Consider the following 19,281-nt stretch of genomic DNA (forward strand, 5'->3'; position numbering starts at 1 on the left):
GAGTCGTTTGTGGGGAAATTAAGAATAATACACGAGAGAAACGCGATGCGACGACCAGACGATCGATGGCTTTGGATGCTGCGATAGTCGAGTCGTCGCTGCTGCTGCAGTTGTCGTCGTCGTCAATTTATGTACCTATAAGCTCTCTGCAGTATGTACTATACGTCGTCGCAAGTGGTATCAATTAAAGTGCAAGTTCCTAAGCACACCGGATACCGATCGCGTTTCCATCGCTGTCTGTGCATCCCTGTATACCCTTGTCTCCCCTCATAAATCGATCCATAGTTGAGTTTTTTTCTTCTCTCTGTACTTTGCTCGAGAGCCATATCTTAACTGCGAGTCGAAGAATCCTTTCTACGATGATTTACGATTTCCGCGACCTCGTTCGTTTATTAGAGTGAGAGAGAGAGGCTTGGCCATATTATTTATCGACTCCGAAGATATATTTCGCCGCCTTTATTCGATTACCGCGACCAATTATCTTCTTATTACACCATTATAGCTTTTTTTTGGGACGCTTTGAGCCGAATTAGGCAATTATATATGCGCCATGAAGCTGTACGTACGTAAATCTCTGCGGCTCGGCTGTGGTGTATGGCGAAGCACGACGACGACGGCGGTGTGCCCTGGTGACATGCGTCGAGTCGTGTCACGTCCCAGTTGAAGGCGGAGTATATGGTGTCGAGTAGAAGGAGCTATACGGGTTGGCCTGGCGCGATCCAATCGTTAAATTCGATTAGCTTTTCGTAAGCTACCGTAACATCACGGCGCAGATACAGTCGGCAGCTTGGGCAGCCTTATGATGGAAATTTTCTAAGATGGCGTTGGTTAGAGCTGACGCAGCAACGAACCTCGAGTACAGAGTTGCTTGTATTGATTTCCTGGGTCAACTAAGTGTCTTACGAAAAAAATGAATGAGAGATAAATTAAAAGGTGTGAAATTTCCTTTCAGTAGAGTCCAATTCTATATTTTTTCATGAAGTAGTTTTTGAGATATTTTTGCTCTAAATCTAAAAAATTACATTTTTTATCTTCTGTGGGAAAAACATATCAAAAATAAGCTTTTTGAGAAAAAATGATGGGAAATACGTTATTCGAAAATCAGTAATTCAACAAAAACTCAAAAAAATGAAAAATCAAGTGAGAATTCGAAATCAGTGACCTTGAAAACGTAGAAAACGATATGTCACTCGATATACTTGTTTTGAAGTCATTTCATCCCCTAGGAGGGGGTAAAAGGGGTGGAAATTGAGCCGTAAGGGTGAAAATTGCCACGAGGTGAAAAATACATGATTTTTATTGAATAATGTTTTCAAAGTTGAGGTTTTTCTAAAAATTACAATTTTTGATCAAAAGGGATGATTTTGAGCCATTTTCACCCCTTACATCCCCTAAAATAAGGATTTAGAGAACGAAATGAAAGCATATCGAGTTACATATCGTTTGTTAGTGTTTTGAGGTCGCTGAACTCGAATCTTTGGGTGAATTTGAATTTAGAGCCATATGAACCGAGATACTCTGAAATTTGGTCGTTTTAAAAGCGCCTACAGTGTTTTTTCGACTGCCAAAGAGGTCAAATTTTCTTAGTACAGTTTGCGTGCCATTTTGTTATTGGCCCAGGCCCAGCTAAGAGTAAAGTTGGTAATTTTTGGTAGACTTGTACAAGTATATAACTTTCTAAAGATGATATCACGTTTTGTATATACCTATATGTTCGTTTTACACGCGCAAATTATTGCTATTAGCCTCCGTCGAGCAGGCTGCAGCGATAATAAAAAATGAGAAAAAAAGTCGAGGCGATAATCAGCCAGCAACGATAAAGCTATAAAATTTACCCTTAGGCGGGTCATATAACATATTAGAATGAATATTTTTTCTTACTGTACATGATTCGTTGGTTGATACGAATTACCACTTAGGCTTCTAGGTACAAGTACTTATATACTATACGAGAGACCTACGTGTATGTTAAAGATGAAAGGCAAAAAAAAAAGATCCAATTTTTCTCCGCGGACGTCTACATATACACGTATGTCTGTCTCGCTGCTGCTAGTGCTATCGTATTATATTATCGCTCATACATGCGTTTTAAGTATTAAGTATGCACCTGATGACCCCAATTTCTCGGTACACCGTAATAATCTAAGCCAATTATCATTTTCACTTTTGCGCAGGGAGCCGAAAGAAAAACCAGAGATGAAGAAAGAAGAGCAGCCAAACGCAAGATGACCGCTACAGGACGTAAAAAAATGGACGAATTGTATCACCAGCCTTGCGAAAGATCCGAATTCTACTGCATGGCTGATCTCGCTAAACCACCAGTATTATTTACCCCAGCTGAAGATATCGATAAGGTATGTGCTATATTCTTCTTTTATTCAATCATCGCATCGCGCTCTTGTCAGCAATGATCTATGCTGATTGCACTGACTATGAGTACTCGGTGTTGGAAAAAATTAAATTATTATATAAAAAAAAAAGTCGGCACGAGATAAACGTTGTGTGTAAGGTATATTATGTTTTCTGCATTGGGTACTCTTGTATGTAGTATCTAAACGCGTGTGTAATGTGTTACAGCTAACGTCGATGGAACTTCAAGGATTCTACGGTCACGAAACGGACGCATCAAGGTAAATACCGTAAACATATGAAATACCTATTTGCCCGCTAAACAGTAAATTTTTCTCTCTTATAAAAATACTCGAGATTGTCGAAAAAATCACATCGTACGATATGACGAGCTTGAGAAGGTTTTGCGGTTGGAATTTGCAGCCTTTCGCGGATTCTCTCGCGCTATCGTTTATGATGTATAAGGTTACAAAACGGTATGGAAGGTCTCTAATTTGTTCTAGGGCAGTAGAATACGTACGGTATTGTTGTTAAAAATTGACAAGATGAGGCGAAATTGTCATTTGGGGAGATCTTAGTTTGGGACGAATGTCTTAGAATTCAAAATTTGTATTGTTACTTAGATGCAAATTGAGGCGAAAACATAATTTTCCGAGGCCATAGCAAATTTCTGAAAAAAATCTATTTTTTTCGAAAAGTGCATCCATGAGTTAAGTTTTTTTACCAAAAAAAAAAGTTGCAAAAAGTCTCCCTTTTTTGACAAAAATTACGAAAAAAAAAATAGATTTTTTTGGCCAACGATGGCCTGAGTATTGTTTTTTGAAAAAATTCCGGGTTTTTGGCAAAACTCCAGAACCGTTTCACTTTTTCTTCAAATATTTCCCAAAAATTTCTGTTTTTGTCAGAAATTGAGTCAAAAAATTATCAAAAATTCTTGCATTTTCCAAAATTGACAAAAAATGTTTGCATTTTATCAAAATGATTGAAAGTTGCTATTTGCAAAAAATTTCAAAAAAATCTCCCATTTTTTTTCTAAAATTACTTTTTTAGAAAATTCCTGAAGAATTCTTTTTTTAGAAATTCCAAGATATCTTAACTTTTTTTGAAATAGTGTCCCAGTCTCGTTTTTGGACAACTTTTGTCAAAAAAAAGCTTTACATTTGGTTGAAATTGTCCATGCTTGCCTTTGTGAAAAATTGTCAAAAATTATCGCAATTTCAAAATTTGACAACAATTTTTGCGTTTTTCCAAAATAGTTAAAAATTACCATTTGTTTGCAAAAAAAATCCAAAAAGTTTTACTATTTTCAAAAATCGTCCAAAAGTTCAACTTTTTAAACAAAAAATTGCAAGTGTCATTTTTTGGCAACAATTTGTCAAAAATTCTGCTTTGTGCAAAATATGGTTAAAATTATGCTATTTCCCACAAAATTTTCAAAAATGTAGCTTTTCAAAAAAGTTTTCAAGTAACAAATTTAATATTTTTTCAAAAATTTTAAAAAATGAAACTTTCTTTCAAATTTTGTTCATAAGTCTAGTTTATTTTCCAGAAATTGACAAAAAAAACCTTCCTTTGCTAAAATTGAAAAAAAAAATTTAAAATTTTCACATTTTCAAAAATCTACAAAAAATTTTTCATCTTAACAAAATGGCTAAAAATGTTTTTTTTTGCTCAAATTTCCATAGTTTTGACATTTTTTTCAAAATTCTCGCTTTTTTGACAAAAATTACGAAAAATTGGCAGTCTTTGGCAGCATTTTGCCAAAAAACCTGTTTTTTGCAAAATTTATCAAAGTCATGTTTTTTTTCATAAAATTAGCAAAATGTCTAGTTTTTTAATGAAAAAAATTCTTTTTTTTCAAAAAGTTCAAAAATTCTTACGTTTTTTCAAATTTTGTCCAGAAAACTAGGTATTTTTTTGCAAAAATTACCCAAAAAACTATCCTTTGGCTAAAGTTGTCAATGTTTCACTTTTTGTTTGTGAAAAATTGCCGAAAAGTCGTTTTTTTGGCCAAAAAGCTGTAAAATGGAATAAACCTGGTTTTAGGGTAATTTTTTCTTAGCTACATTAGCTTTTTTTGGTTACTTATCAAAATTACTTTTTAATCCAGATTTTCTGACAATTTTGACGAGGAATAAAAAACATGACTTGTACAATTTTAACATTTGACCAAAAAAACATTATTTTTTGAAAATTTTGGTAAAAAAAAAAAAGTAGGACTTATACCTATTGAAAAATTTGGCAAAAAAAGAGAATTTTTTGACTATTTTTTGCTAAAAATCAATACCTACGTTTTTACAAAGAGTTGAATTTTTTGACAATTTTGGTGAAAAAAGTGGATTTTTTGGCATATTTGATCAAAAAAAAAAACTTGACAATTTTGGCTATTTTGCCAAAAATGAATATATTTTTACAAGAGTTGGATTTTTTGACAATTTTGGTGAAAAAAGTGGATTTTTTGGCACATTTGATCAAACAAAAAAAAAACTTGACAATTTTGAATAAAAATGAGGACTTTTTTGACAATTTTTGCAAGAAATTAAGAAAGACATTTTGCGAAAAAAAACCTTTATTTTTTGACAATTTTGGTTTTAAAAAAAAATAAAAATAGGACATGCCTACCTAGTTGGAAAATTTGACAAAAAATTAGAATATTTCAACCATTTCATCAAAACCGTATATGATTTTGAATCGTCAATTCTCTAGTATAAATTTTTGCCATTCTGAGACTTCATCGTTGTGATTTTCATCAATTTTCACGTTTTAATGTCATCGTTTATTTTTATTTTACAGTTTATCAAACGGCGAAACTGGCTCGCTAAAACACGCTTCACCATTTCTCATCCATTCGGGCGCTAAAAGTTCGACTCCCGGACCTCAAACGTTAAAGTTTCATAATCACTTTCCTCCAGATACTCACAAGTACGTATACTAGATTCTCAAGCTTCACACTTAAAAACTCTGATCATTTCTTTAATTCTCGGTTTTGTTTGCGTTTGTTTCTCCTCTCTTTAGTGATAAGAAAGATCACATGGACAGCGGTCTAACCACAGACGGTACCGTGTTCTCGAGTCCGCCGCCGATGAAAAGAGCCAAAATGATACCACCTACCAACGAAAGAGTCATGTTATACGTAAGGCAAGACAACGAGGACGTATACACTCCTCTGCATGTTGCACCTCCAACCACTCAAGGATTACTCAATGCTGTAAGTATCTATTTCCTTTCGTAATATCTACGTACTTTTTTCTCTATACCCTATCTTATATATTTCTCTCTCACTCTCACACACACACAGACCCTAAAATACAAATTGAAGAGCAGGGATGCTCTTATATCGTCCAATTTCTTTAACACGTCCAATTTTTTTTTTGTTTTGAATTGTCGTCTTACTCTCGGGTATCCCTGTAACACTATTTTTTTTTATTACTATGAAGCTTTACTAATCACGGTGGTTCGCGGCGCTATATTTGTACGTGTTTGTCTCCCCCTCTCTTAGATTGATAGGTCCCCCCCAACTCAACAGCACTTTACTATTTATAGTTTCTAAGTTGTATTTATTAACATTTTTGTGGTTGTTTGTTTATATGTTTGTTTTTCTAACTTTAATTCTGAATTACCTACGTAGTATTTTTACGATACGTATCTACATATTTTTTGAAAATAATTATTGTTCTTTTAACGATAAATGTACAATTAGGACGATCAAAGATTTAGTCAATTTACGAATAATAAAGAACCAATGTACACGTCTGATTTTCAAAATACTATTATATGAAGATTACCTCCTCTACCTTAAACCTATTGTACCTAAACTGAAAACAACAAACAGGATTTCGAGGTATTCATTTGTTTGATCTCAGTGTAATTTTTTTTTGTTTTGTTTTTTATTTGAGCTTATTTGAGATATATTAATACTCTAATCATTTTATTGGAAGTGCGAATCGCCTCAGCAACAGCACAAGCTTATTGGTTACTTTAATATTGTATACTTATACATGTACGCAGCTTTATTAACATTGCTTCGATTTACATCCTGTCTTACACATGGGAAGCCGCAAACCACGGTGAACGTAGAGTGCAAAGCTTTATGGGCTAATAATGCTTTAGAGGTCGCAGCCTTTGACTTTTCTCAATTTTATTAGTCGCTGTAAACAATAATAATTTTTTATACATTTTTTCTCATTTTATTAATATCTATTTTATAAGTGTAATTTTTTCTCTCTTTGTTAACACCTCAAATTTTTTTTCGCTGTGTAATTTTTTTTCTTTTTTTTTTTTAATCAAATGCTAATTCGATCTAAAATGTGAATTTTTTTCGATAATAGGTGGAGTATTATAGATAACTCTGTGGTAAGTGGTCTCTCGATGCATGAATCTCTCACACTGTTTCTCTCTCTATTTCTTGTTTCTCACTCGCTGTTTAATACTTTCGTGTCCAAAGTGTTGCGCATAATTAGATGAAAAAAATGTCACGAAATTGATTAGAAATTTCATTTTTTTAAAAATCGAATAAATAATAAATATAACGAGTCCCTTTCAAAATTCACCTACGTTAAAAATTTTCGTCAAAAATAAACGTTAAATACGAGAAAAAAATTTTAAAGTAAAACAAAAAACACTGTATCGGTGTAATTAACAATTTTTTGATAAATGTTAATAATTTTTTGTTTTACTTATTTTTTTTTCCAGATTCAATCTAAGTACAAAATAACCTCCTCAAGTATTAGTAACTTGTTTCGAAAAAACAAACAGGGGTAAGTTGTCTCGTTTTTTTTAAAACGAATTTTTTCTAGAAATTTATACTTATAGTTCGGTTGTTTCCGATGATTAAGACGAGCTTTTATTTTTTTTATTTTTATAATTTTTTTTTTTTTTTTAATATTTAAACGAAGTAATAAGCTGGAAAAATGCGAGAAAAATTTAGTTCTGTTTCGTAAACGAGAAAAATGAGCAATTTTAAAGAATGTAGAATATTTTCTTAATTCATTGTGTAGAGTGTAAAAGTGCAACCTAATTGATAACGAAAGCTTATTCTGTTGCTTGGTACTAACTCTCGTGGTTTTGTGTGGTTGTTTTTGTTCTAAAAAATTTTACTACAAGGTGGATTTTTTTGTTTTGTAATTCTCAATAACGATGAACTAATCTGTATAAATGCCAAACAAGGTGGATCGATCGAAAAAAACAAGAGCCAGTTGTGGTTTTTTCATTTTGTTTCAGTTTTTTTTGTTTTTTTTTTTTAGGGAGGGGAGGGGAGATTCATCGATTTGACAAACTAGAGGGGAGTTTGAACAATTTGGTTTTGTTTTTTTTCTAAAGTTTTTAGGTTCAAATAAAATTGAAAAACAAAAATCCATTTCAATTTTATTAGCAAAATACGAGTGAAGAACTTGATTAAACAAAATAATTCAATAGGATTTTCAATCAATGTATTTTCCTTTTGGGGGGGGGGGTCAAATTGTAATGTTAACTCATTTTTTAATGAATTAAAATTTGGTTTCTTGTTTCAAAAGTATCTTTTAAATATTTTAAAGGGATTTTCCCCCGATTTTAAGAAGTAGGAGATAGGGGGATCTTCTTGCTTAATTTTTTTTTTGTAGGTCAAGGAATGAGACGACTTTTAGGGAAGGGAAAAGGGGGATGGAAAAATATCAAATTTGAATAGCCTGTTATTTTCTTAATGATTTTTTTCTTCGATTTTTCAAATCGGTTTGTTGGGCAACCTGATTAAATAGAAAAACTGAAGGGAGACTGAAAAAATTCAAAATTTTTTCGAATTATTTTAATGAAAAATTGAAGTATTTAAGTGCCTTTGAAGTAATATTTTTGGTGATTTGGTGATGAGGAGAGGAGAGAAGAGGAGGGGGGAGATAGGTGGGTAAAGAAATGAAATGATTTTTGAAAGGTGGTAGAGAATTTTTGAAAAAATTTAAAATTTCAATGCCCCCTACTTTTTTTAATAAATTGAAATTTTTTAAAAATTTGAACGCTCAAAAATGTTTAAAATTTAAATGTTTTAAAAAATCAACAATTTTTTTAAAATGTCCAAAATTATTTTTTTTTTAAATTTGTTGAAATGCACACTTCTCTAAATTGTCAAAAATTAAAAATTTTCTTATAATTTTTAAAACTTGTAATTTTTAAGAAATAATTCGAAATACTTATCAAGTTCTTAAAAAACTGTCAAGATTATTTTTAAAAAATTATCAAAATTAAGAATTTTTAAGAAATTGTCAAGATTTGAAATTTTTGAAAAATTATCAAGGTTTAAAATCTGTGAAAAATTGTCAAGATTTGAATTCTTGAAAAATTGTCAAGATTTGACATCTTTGAAAAGTTGTCAAGATTTAAAATTTTTAAGAAACTATCAAGATTTAACATTTTTGAAAAATTGTCAAAATTTGAAATTTTTGAAAAGTTGTCAAGATTTGAAATTTTTGATAAATTGTCAAGATTTGAAATTTTTGAAAAGTAGTCAAGATTTGAATTTTTTGAAAAATTATCAAGATTTAAAATCTGTTAAAAATAGTCAAGATTTGAATTTTTGAAAAATTGTCAAGATTTGAATTTTTGAAAAATTGTCAAGATTTGACATGTTTAAAAAATTGTCAAGATTTAAAATTTGTGAAAAATTGTCAAGATTTGAAATTTTTGAAAAATTATCAAGATTTAAAATCTGTAAAAAATTATCAAGATTTAAAATCTGTAAAAAATTATCAAGATTTAAAATCTGTGAAAAATTGTCAAGATTAGAATTTTTGGAAAATTGTCAAGATTTGACATCTGTGAAAAATTATTAAGATTTAAAATTTGTGAAAAATTGTCAAGATTTGAATTTTTGAAAATTATCAAAATTAGGTACAATTTTTTTAATTAGGCACCTTTTTTTTAAATTTTGCAAAATATTAAAAATTTTGACACTTTGCATAATTTTGATTTTTTTGTAAAAATTTTGTGGACTTTTTTGACATTGAAATAAAGTTTTTATACATGGAAATTTTTGTTGAGGGGTGAGTGAGGAAGGGGGTCGAAGGAATTCCGATTTCAACTCAATTTTGTGATTTTTTTCGATCTTAACAAAAAATCCCAGGTAACATGAATTTTTTAATTTCTCCCCTTCTAATTTTCGATACAATTTGAAAGCTCAAAAAATCAGAACTAGGTAAAAAATATTTCTGTTTCTGCCATTTTTCGAAATATTGGAATTGTAGAAACCTGCCCCCTCCCTCTTAAATTCCAGACACTTGGAACTTTTTTTCGAAGCTGGTTAAAAAAAAAATAATCAAAAACTACCCCTTCCTCTCCATCGAACATTTCATTTATTCATTTCAGTAATTTCATATTCATTTTCAATTTTCATTTCTTGTGCATTATTCTAAAAAGGTTTTCGTTATGCAGGGATTTTTTTATTTTTTTCGGTTGGTCGAACGTTGCTGGGGGAGGGAAAGAGGAAGGAGGGATGTAAAACTGGTTTCAAAAGCTGACTCTGTTTTGAAAAATCATCATATTTTCTTTTTAATGAAAAATTCACTTTCATGTTGAAATTTTTTTCGTTTTTCATTTACAATTATTTTTTGAACTTGATTTTTTTTGTGACAGTGCAGCTTTCGATTTCATATTAGATTATTTCAAAAAAAAAGAAGGAAAAGTTTTGGGGAAAAATAGAAATTAAAAAAAAAATGGGTAGATAGACTATTTTTTTCATGTTCGAAAATTCATGTCTGTAAACCAGAAATGAACACAAAATTACACGAATAATTTTCCGAAACTTCTGGTGTCTTCTTTATTCGACAAGTACATAGAAAAAAACCGCCATTAAATTACCCACCTATTACCGAAAAAAGTAAAAACAAATAAATCCACCGAACCACGACTGCGCATTCCACTGTTTAAAAAAAAAAGTAAAAAAATACAAGATCAAAGCGCCTAAAATTTACGATCGCTCATAAAACTTGTGTACTCGTAATAATAATAAAATTACGTACATACGAATTTTTCTCGCAAACGAAAGTAAAACCTTGTTGGCTTTTTATTCGCATTTACCTACGCTACTTAAGCTAATTTATTAATCCGCAGTAATAATAATTAAATTAAAACCAAGCTCGGTTCGAGTAGTTGTAATTTTTGGTTGTTTTTTTTTGGTTGCTTGTAAATATGTAAGTTAAAATACAAAGTCGGTACTAGTATTAAATTATTTGATTTATTCGACAGGATTACGGCCAAAATTGACGACGAAATGCTAAAATATTACTGTAACGAAGATATCTTCCTACTAGAGGTGCGACAATCGAAAGATGACATGCTGGATATATTTTTGATCGAGTTAATGGATAATTAAGTAATGTAAAGGTTAAGTTTTACCATGACATTTTAATTTATAAAGGCCAACCTGTTGCTTTTATTATTATTTTTTTTATATATATTTATGTAAATTTCTATTTTTTTTTCTCTTTTGTAATATCTGGTCATCTATGTAAGTGTATTATTGTTTTATGGAACGCTGGAATCGTTCCGCGAGATGCTCGTAAGGGTGCATTTTTAATTTTTTTTCTTTTGTTTTAATATTATTTTTTTTTTGGAAATCAACGACAGATAAGTTATCAGTGTTCAATCAACTTTCATATTGTTAGCTCGGTTATTAGAAGATATCAAGGTTTTTTTTTTCTCTCGTGGCAAAATTTATAATATTGGGGGTTAGAAAATATTAAATTATTGGAAAGAATACTGCATCGACGTTGTGTTCATTGTAAGTGGCATAATGATGGGAAAGTGAAATCAAAATTATGTTAATTTTTAAAATGCTCAATTGTGTAATTTATAAGAGTTTTGAAGGTTTTATTTTTTTATTGTTTGTTTGTTTTTATTGTATTTTTTAGCCTCTCTATTTCTTTTTTCCCCTCTCTCTATCCTCCCTCTCTATCTCTATCTGTTTTTTTAAATATTTGTATAGAGTTGTCTATGTAGAGCCCAGTGCGCGGTTTCTTTTGCTTTTTTATTTTGTGGACTGGTTATTATACTATTTTAAATGGAATTTGACGAACAAATGCGTAATACTCCAGTTTGTTATCATGTTTTATTGTTTTATTTTGTCGAATCAAAATTATTGACTAAGATCGTTTTCTATCTCTCTCTCTCTATCTATCTTTCTCTCTCTCTCTCTTTTAAATTTTAGTTTTATATCTCAATTCTCTTTTAGAGCGTAAGGTATTGATAGAGTTTTTTTTCGCGGCATAGCATCTAAGATGAGGCGAGTCCTGTATATATCAGTGATTATGTAAATTCTTCTCTTTTGTTTTTATTTAATACGTTACTTGCCATTTCAAGTTATAATTGTTAAAGTAATATCATTATAATTAACGTTGTAAGTTATGCTATTCTGTTTGTATAATGATGCTAAACTTAATAGTATTATAAATCTACAAGTGAAAAGTTAATAAAGGAATTTGATGGATAAAAAATAGGGCAGTGTTTTTGATTTTTTTTTTCATTATTTTTTTTGTATTTCAATGTGTGGAAAAGTAAGTATAGGATAGGAGCATTCCTGCTTTATCAATGTTATCGGTTTGGGTCGAGATAAACAGATTTCAAAACATTCATGTACCTTATAAAGTCATTTGGGAGTTTCATAGTTGGAAAGAAATCAATTTTTTTTCTCATTTGCTGGTATTTGATGATTTTTTTTTTGAGAATGCGCGGTAATTACGTACTTTGAATTTATGAATTCTCTTCGAGTTTATAAAGTTATCATTTTCACGAGCTTATGTGTTACTTTTCTCGTCGACTTGTGCGTCGAAGCGGACAGACTTGTCGAGAACATCCGTTATACTGCAAAGCAATCGTTATCTCAAAACAGGAGGCAACCGAAGAGGAAAAAAGATGGAGTGAGTAAATCTTATTCGTGACTTTCTTCAATTTTTTTCCAGTATTTTGATGTTATCCTGGGCAATTTTGCACAAATACTGATGAATTATTACGGTAATAATCACAGGTAAATCACAAAAACATATAATTTACCTGTATGTTATCAAAGTAAGAGTAATTTCTTATAAATTACGAAAATTTTCAATCAATTACCAAAATTACTAGCCAATTACCAAAATTACCAGCCAATTACCAAAATTACCGGTCAATTACCAGAATTGGCAGAGTTACTAGCACATCATTACCAAAATTGCCGGTGAATTACCAAAAAGTTATTAAATAGTCAAAATTACCAATAAATTACCAAAATTACCTATCAATTACCAAAATTACTAATCAATTAAAAAAATTACCAAGAATTACCAAAATTAACAGAGTTACTAGCATATTACCAAAATTGCCATTAAATTACCAAAAAATTATAAATAGTCAAAATTACTAATATATTACCAAAATACTGATCAATTACCACAATTACCCAAAATTACCAAAATTAACAGAGTTACCAGCAAATTACCAAAATTGCCAGTAAATTAACAAAAAATTATTAAATAGTCAAAATTACTAATAAATTTTCAAAATTATGATGAGTAATTACTAAAATTACGAGGAATTACCAAAATTACTGGTCAATTACAAAAATTACCCAAAATTACCAAAATTGACAAAGTTACTAGCATATTACCAAAATTGCCAGTAAATTTTCCAAAAAATTATTAAATAGCCAAAATTACTGATAAATTACCAAAATACTGATCAATTACCACAATTACCCAAAATTACCAAAGTTAACAGTTTCTAGCAAATTACCAAAATTGGCAGTAAATTACCAAAAAATTATTAAATTGTCAAAATTACTAATAAATTTTCAAAATTATGAGTAGTTTACCTGTAAATTACTGAACAAAATTACTAGCAATTTACTAGTGAATCATCAAAATGTTGTGTAATTTACCAGTAAATTATCAAAATGACCATATTTAAGAGACTAAGAGAGGGTGGACAGAAATATCGGGTACCCCTAAGAAAGTTTTTCACTAAAAATATAGGTTGGCAACGTGAAATAGATGCATATGATTGGTGAAATGTTATCTCTCCAGTCTAACAACCAATCATGGGCTACCATTATTATCATTCACTGTGACCAACCGAAGTATTTAGCAGAAAACTTTTTTAGGGGTACCCGATATTTCTGTCCACCCTGTAATATACCAGTTGGTAGGTAGGTGCATTCCTACTTTATCAATATTATCGGTATGGGTCGAGATGAGCTGATTTCAAAACATTCATAAGTATATTATCTTATCAAATCATTTCTGAGTCTCACAGTTGAAAAGAAATCAGTTTTTTTCTCATTTGCTGGTGTTTAATGATTTTTTTGTTGAGAATATGTGGTAATTACTACTTTGAATTTATGAATTCTCTTCGAGCTTATAAAGTTATCATTTTTACGAGCTTGTGTGTTCTTTTTCTCATCGACTTGTACGTCGAAGCAGCCAGGCGTGACAAGGGCAAGCTTTATGAAGAAAGGCAATCATTATCTCAAAACAAGAGGCTACTGAAGAGAAAAAAAGATGGAGTGAGTAAATATTATTCATGACTTTCTTCAATTTTTTCCCATATTTTGATGTCATTCTGGGTAATCTTTGCCCAAATACTGAAACCTTACCTGTATGTTATCAAAGTACGAGTAATTTACTTTTAAATTACCAAAATTTCCTATCGCTTTACCAAAATTACCAACCAATTACCAAAATTAACCAAAATTACCCACAATTAACTGAGTTAACAGTAACAGCAAATTACTACAAAAATTAGATATTAAATAGTCAAAATTACTAATAAATTACCAAAATTACCAAAAATATCAGAGTTACTAGCAAATTAGCAAAGTCGTTGCAGTAGATGTTGAAAAGCATGGGGCTTAAAACAGCTCCTTGAGGTACACCTCTGAAGATAGGTTTAGGGTCCGAAAGTAAATGATGCAAATCTGGAAGTAATGGTCTGATATAAGAACGATTTGATAATATCAAATAAGTAAGGAGGACGGAGGTACTCGAGTTTCTGTTTTTCCCCTCCTCCAATTTGTAAAATTTTATTTCAATACATATTTACTGTCGAACATTGTTACCATGGAGGCGGGGGGATATTTTTGTATTTTGTAATTTGGAATATCGTTTTTAATTTGGAATTTTTGTAGGAGACTGGAATGCCATATAGAGTCATAAGCTTGTTTAATGTCAAGAAACGCTGTGGTGGTGAACTGCTTATTTTCAAAACCTTAGTGGATAATTTTGGTAAGAGGATGGAGTTGATGTGTTGTTGCTGTATGTTTTCAAAAGCCAAACTAAAACTGTGGCAATATTTTGTGTCTGTTGGTGTGATCAGTTAAGTGCTTCAAGATGATACGTTCTAGTATGTAATTTGGAAAGTGAAGTCAGTATAGGCTGATTGGTCTATAGCTAGCAGGAGAAGTTGGATCATGAGTTTTCTTTGGGATTGAAACGATGATTGATTTTTTCCATTCTTGTGGGAAATATCCTTGTTTTAGGCAAGCGTGAAGATATCCCAGATTATTCGAATACAATAGATTGGCATGTTCTTGAGAAGTTGATTTTTATGTTATCCAGGCCAGGTAATTTTTTAGTTTTTTAATTTGAAACATGAGTTCAGAGATGTTGGTGAATTTGTAACATAAACGCTGTAATGTTGCTGATTGGTTCACATAGTAGTGATGGTTGATGTCTCGAGTATGAGGTTTAAAGCAGTTTTCAAAATAGTCAGCAGCATTTATCACTGTGGGAGGTGGCTGTGTGATTGTTATAGACAATTTGGAAGGTTACAGGTGTTTGCGGATTTAGAATTTGTTTGGTTGCATTCCAAACATCTTTACTACCGGGTTCTAGGTTAGCACAGTAGTTCTGGTATGATGTATAGCAAAATTGGTTAAGATTCTACTGAACTTGGTGCATTAGATGGTTGAGTTGAGGTTTTATACTTGGATCTTTAGTACATTGCCAGCAGCGACAAAGTCTGTTCTTTTCCAGGATCATGCGTTGGATGCTAGAAAAAATTATCAAATAGTCAAAATTACTAATAAATTACCAAAATTACCCAAAATTATTAAAATCAACTAAGTTACTACCAAATTACCAAAATTTCCAGTAGGTAAATTACCAAGAAGTTATTACTGATCAATTACCAAAATTACTGGTCGGTCACCAAAATTACCCAAAATTACCAAAAATATCAGAGTTACTAGCAAATCACCAAAAAGTTAATGAATAGTCAAAATTACTAATAAATTACCAAAATTACTGGCCAATTTCCAAAATTACCAAAAAATTACCAAAATTAACGGAGTTACTAGCAAATTACTAAAAAATTACCAGATAGTCAGAATTACTAATGCATTATCAAAATTACCGGTCAATGACCAAAATTGCCCAAAATTACCCAAATTAACAGAATTACTATCAAATTGCCAAAATTGTCAGTAAATTACCAAAAAGATTATTAATGTGGTCAAAATTACGAGTAATTTACCTGTAAATTATCAAACAAAATTATCAACTAAAATTACGAGTAATTTACCGGTAAATTATCAACTAAAATTACGAGTAATTTACCGGTAAATTATCAAAATGTTGTGTAATTTACCGGTAAATTATCAAAATGTTGTGTAATTTACCAGTAAATTATCAAAATCAAAATTGCCATATTTTGGAGTAATTTATCAGTTGGTAGGTATTCAATGAGTGGAAACTTTGGAATAGGAGCATTCCTGCTTTATCAATATTATGGGTATGGGTCAAGATAAGCAGATTTTGAAACATTTGTATATCTTATCAAGTCATTTCTCAGTCTCACAGTTGAAGAGAAATCAGTTTTTTCTCATTTGCTGGTATTTGATGATTTTTTTTTTATTGACAACGTGTGGTAATTACGTACTTTGAATTTATGAATTTTCTTCGAGTTTATAAAGTCACCATTTTCACGAGCTTATGTGTTATTTTTCTCGTCGACTTGTACGTCGAAGCGATCAGAGTTGCAGCAAGGCAATCGTTATCTCAAAACAAGAGGCAACAGAAGAGGAAAAAAGATGGAGTGAGTCAATAATCATTATTCATGACTTTCTTCAATTTTTTCCCCATATTTTGATGTGATTCTGGGTAATTTTGCACAAATACTGGTAGGTATATTACTACGGTAATAACCACTGGTAAATTACGATCGAAATATTATACCTGTATGTTACTAAAATACAAGTAATTTAATTATAATTATAAGTTACCTAAATTTCTAGTCAATTACCAAAATTACCATCCAATTCCAAAATTATTGATCAATTACCAAAATTACCCATCAATTACCAATATTACCCGAAATTTCCAAAATTATCCATTAATTACCAAAATTATCCATTAATTACCAAAATTACCCAAATTTACCCATATTACCTGAAATTACCAAAATTTGTAGAGTTATTGACAAATTACCAAAAAATTATTAACTTATCAAAATAACACGTAAATTTTCTGTAAATTACCGTACAAAATTACCTACTCAAATTACGAGTAATTTACCAGTAAATCATCAAAATTTTGTGTAATTTAACTTACCACTCTTACCAGTATACCAGTAGATTATCAAAATCATCATAAATTAATTATTTATGAGTAATTTACCACTTGGTAATTTCCGTAATTTACAGTAAATCTGAGGTAATTACAGGTAATTTGTTGAAATATCTCCTTGTTTTAAATTTTTACACCTTACTGGCGAATAGTGACGAGTACCTAACCCTGAATCACATTACAGGATTCCATATCGAATAATAAAGATCATTTCCAATCGAAAGTAGTCGTCGTGTGCGCCATAGGCGACTACGAGGTCGAGTTCAACCCAGCTGCGAAAGTCGAACAGATGAGCGAAATTGCAGACGGTAAAGCCAAGAAAGAGGTAAAAAAGATCACCGTAGATATGGCCAATAATACAGCAGTCGACGAAGACGCTTGCCGGAAACAAATACGGGAGCGTAAAGAAAAATGGAAGTATTTTTTAGAAAATCCACCATCGGAAAGGATTGCTAGGCTTAAGTCTCGCGTTGAAAATGCGAATAATCAGTTTACCTTGGAGGAATTTTGCCAATCTGTGGCAATACTTTACCAGCGGATGAAAGATGATCTCGATTTGGAGACGAAAGAATTAGCGAAATCTTCAGATAATCCTATATCGAAGTATAGCAGAACGAATTTCGTGATACCATTTTTATTGGAAGATTATCCGGGTGAGATTAGTAAAGTGACTGAGGAGCTGATAATGAAAGAGTTACAAAAAACGAATAGTTGATTACTTTTTTTAATTTAGTGTGCGATGAAAAAAATGTGGATTTTGATTGCTCTCTTGGTTGGGAAAAATATTTTTCGGGAGATATTTATTTGTAATTAAATTTGACTGAATATTTTAGAATAATATTTTGATTAAAAAATATACCTACGTGTTTTGAACTGTTGAATAATAAATTAAATATCTTGATCAATATTTTTTGAACTAATTTAATGGATTCAACAGATCCAAAATCTACTATGGGACATGCGTCCGTACATGACGCGTGAGCGAATTCATCGACAACGATTGGAAAAACAACGCAAACATTTTAATCAAAATTACCAGTAAATTGGTTGAAAAAACGTGTAAGTTGACCCTGTTTTGATGATTTTTTTTTTGAGAAATTCGAGCCTTAAGAAATCAACTTAATGAGAGTGCACCATCCCTCTCAATCAGTATGTGTTTGGTGCTCGTGGAGTTAACATCTCCTCTCATATTTTTCTTGTTCATGTTGATAATTATGTGTGAATTTTTATATTCTTTGCGAACATTAATGTATAATGGTAATTTAAAGCAGTTTTATAATTTATTTTGTTTCGTGATGTCGGTGATGGAAATTGGAAACTGTGTTTGCATGTTTAAAGTGTTTGAAGCTCTCAAATCAGCATAAAACTCCATCAAAACTTACACTTATAGCATCAAAATCTTGATCTGTGACCTGAAATTAGTTTAAATACAGATTCATAAAATAAATTACATCTCAAAATAATTGAAATTAGCAATTCTTGGTGTAGAAATTAAAATATGCCTGCAAAAACCAAGATAGACCACATATCAAGCATCTCTGTGCATTCTTCACTTGACCAACATCGGAAGTTCTCCTTAGTCGTTTTCAAAGTCACCTCCCACTTCCCACACCAGATGCTCATGTCAGATGTTATGGGCATAGCCTCCTCAGTTGTTGTTTGGCGCTGAAGTTGTGCACTCGTTTTGATTTAAATTGCAAAATTTGTTCCGCGTTTTCAGTTTTGTTTTATTTATTCATTTTATTCGAAATTAAAATTACTGGAAAATAACTGTAATGCCTACTTTCTCCACCTATAAAAAATTTTGATAGGTATTTTTTCACCTGTGAAAAAATTTAAATAGGTATGACGGTAATTTACCAGTAAAAATGATCGACCAACGTCGGCTCACTTCGGAAGCTCTCGTTTTAAAGGGCACCGCCCAGGGGTCAGGTATTCTGGGCAGTGGATGCCTCAGTTGTTGTCTGGAGCTGAAGTAGTGCGCACGTTTCGGTTGAATTGTGAATTTGATTTTTGAAATGTTTTTAAAAACTTATTTGTTTTATTTTCGTGAATTAATTTTGTGCATTGGTCGTGGGAGAATTTTTAAACATTATGCATGAATCTATAAAGTTTTTGAAAAATGTAGTTTGTGTCGTTTTCGCGAAATAGTTTTGTGAGTTGGATCTCAGGAGATTTTTCGAGCATCATTTCTTTCTAGTGAACAGTGATTGGATGGAACAGAAGTTCTATTGAAGCAGTTGGTAAGTGTTTTATTCTTTTTATTTGTTCAATCACCTGGTGTTTTTTTGTTTTTTAAATTGTTGCATGAGACATCAGGCATGTACACAGGTCTGTCGTTTTTTCAGTGCAAATTGAATTTTTTTGTGTGAAT

General features: G+C 31.1%; 1 protein-coding gene across 8 annotated transcripts in view; it reads left to right on the top strand.

Annotated features, from left to right (window-relative positions):
* The window catches only part of grh (grainy head), a 270,619-nt gene extending 252,805 nt beyond the window's left edge, over window positions 1-17,814 (top strand). For 4 of the 8 annotated variants that reach the window (XM_065361999.1, XM_065361998.1, XM_065362004.1 and 1 more), the window contains 7 exons: window positions 2,175-2,354; window positions 2,578-2,630; window positions 5,143-5,271; window positions 5,365-5,557; window positions 7,042-7,106; window positions 10,561-12,230; window positions 17,092-17,814. In XM_065361999.1, the coding sequence (XP_065218071.1) occupies window positions 2,175-2,354; window positions 2,578-2,630; window positions 5,143-5,271; window positions 5,365-5,557; window positions 7,042-7,106; window positions 10,561-10,687 (747 nt within the window). In that variant the 3' untranslated portion in view covers window positions 10,688-12,230; window positions 17,092-17,814. Of the gene's footprint in view, window positions 1-2,174; window positions 2,355-2,577; window positions 2,631-5,142; window positions 5,272-5,364; window positions 5,558-6,049; window positions 6,191-7,041; window positions 7,107-10,560; window positions 12,338-17,091 lie in introns of those variants that run through there. The other 4 variants (XM_065362002.1, XM_065362001.1, XM_065362000.1 and 1 more) reach the window with 4 other exon arrangements.
* Window positions 17,815-19,281: the final 1,467 nt, after the last annotated feature.

Source organism: Planococcus citri, chromosome 4 (genome assembly GCF_950023065.1).
Source record: "Planococcus citri chromosome 4, ihPlaCitr1.1, whole genome shotgun sequence".
Classification (NCBI taxonomy): Eukaryota; Metazoa; Arthropoda; class Insecta; order Hemiptera; family Pseudococcidae; genus Planococcus; species Planococcus citri.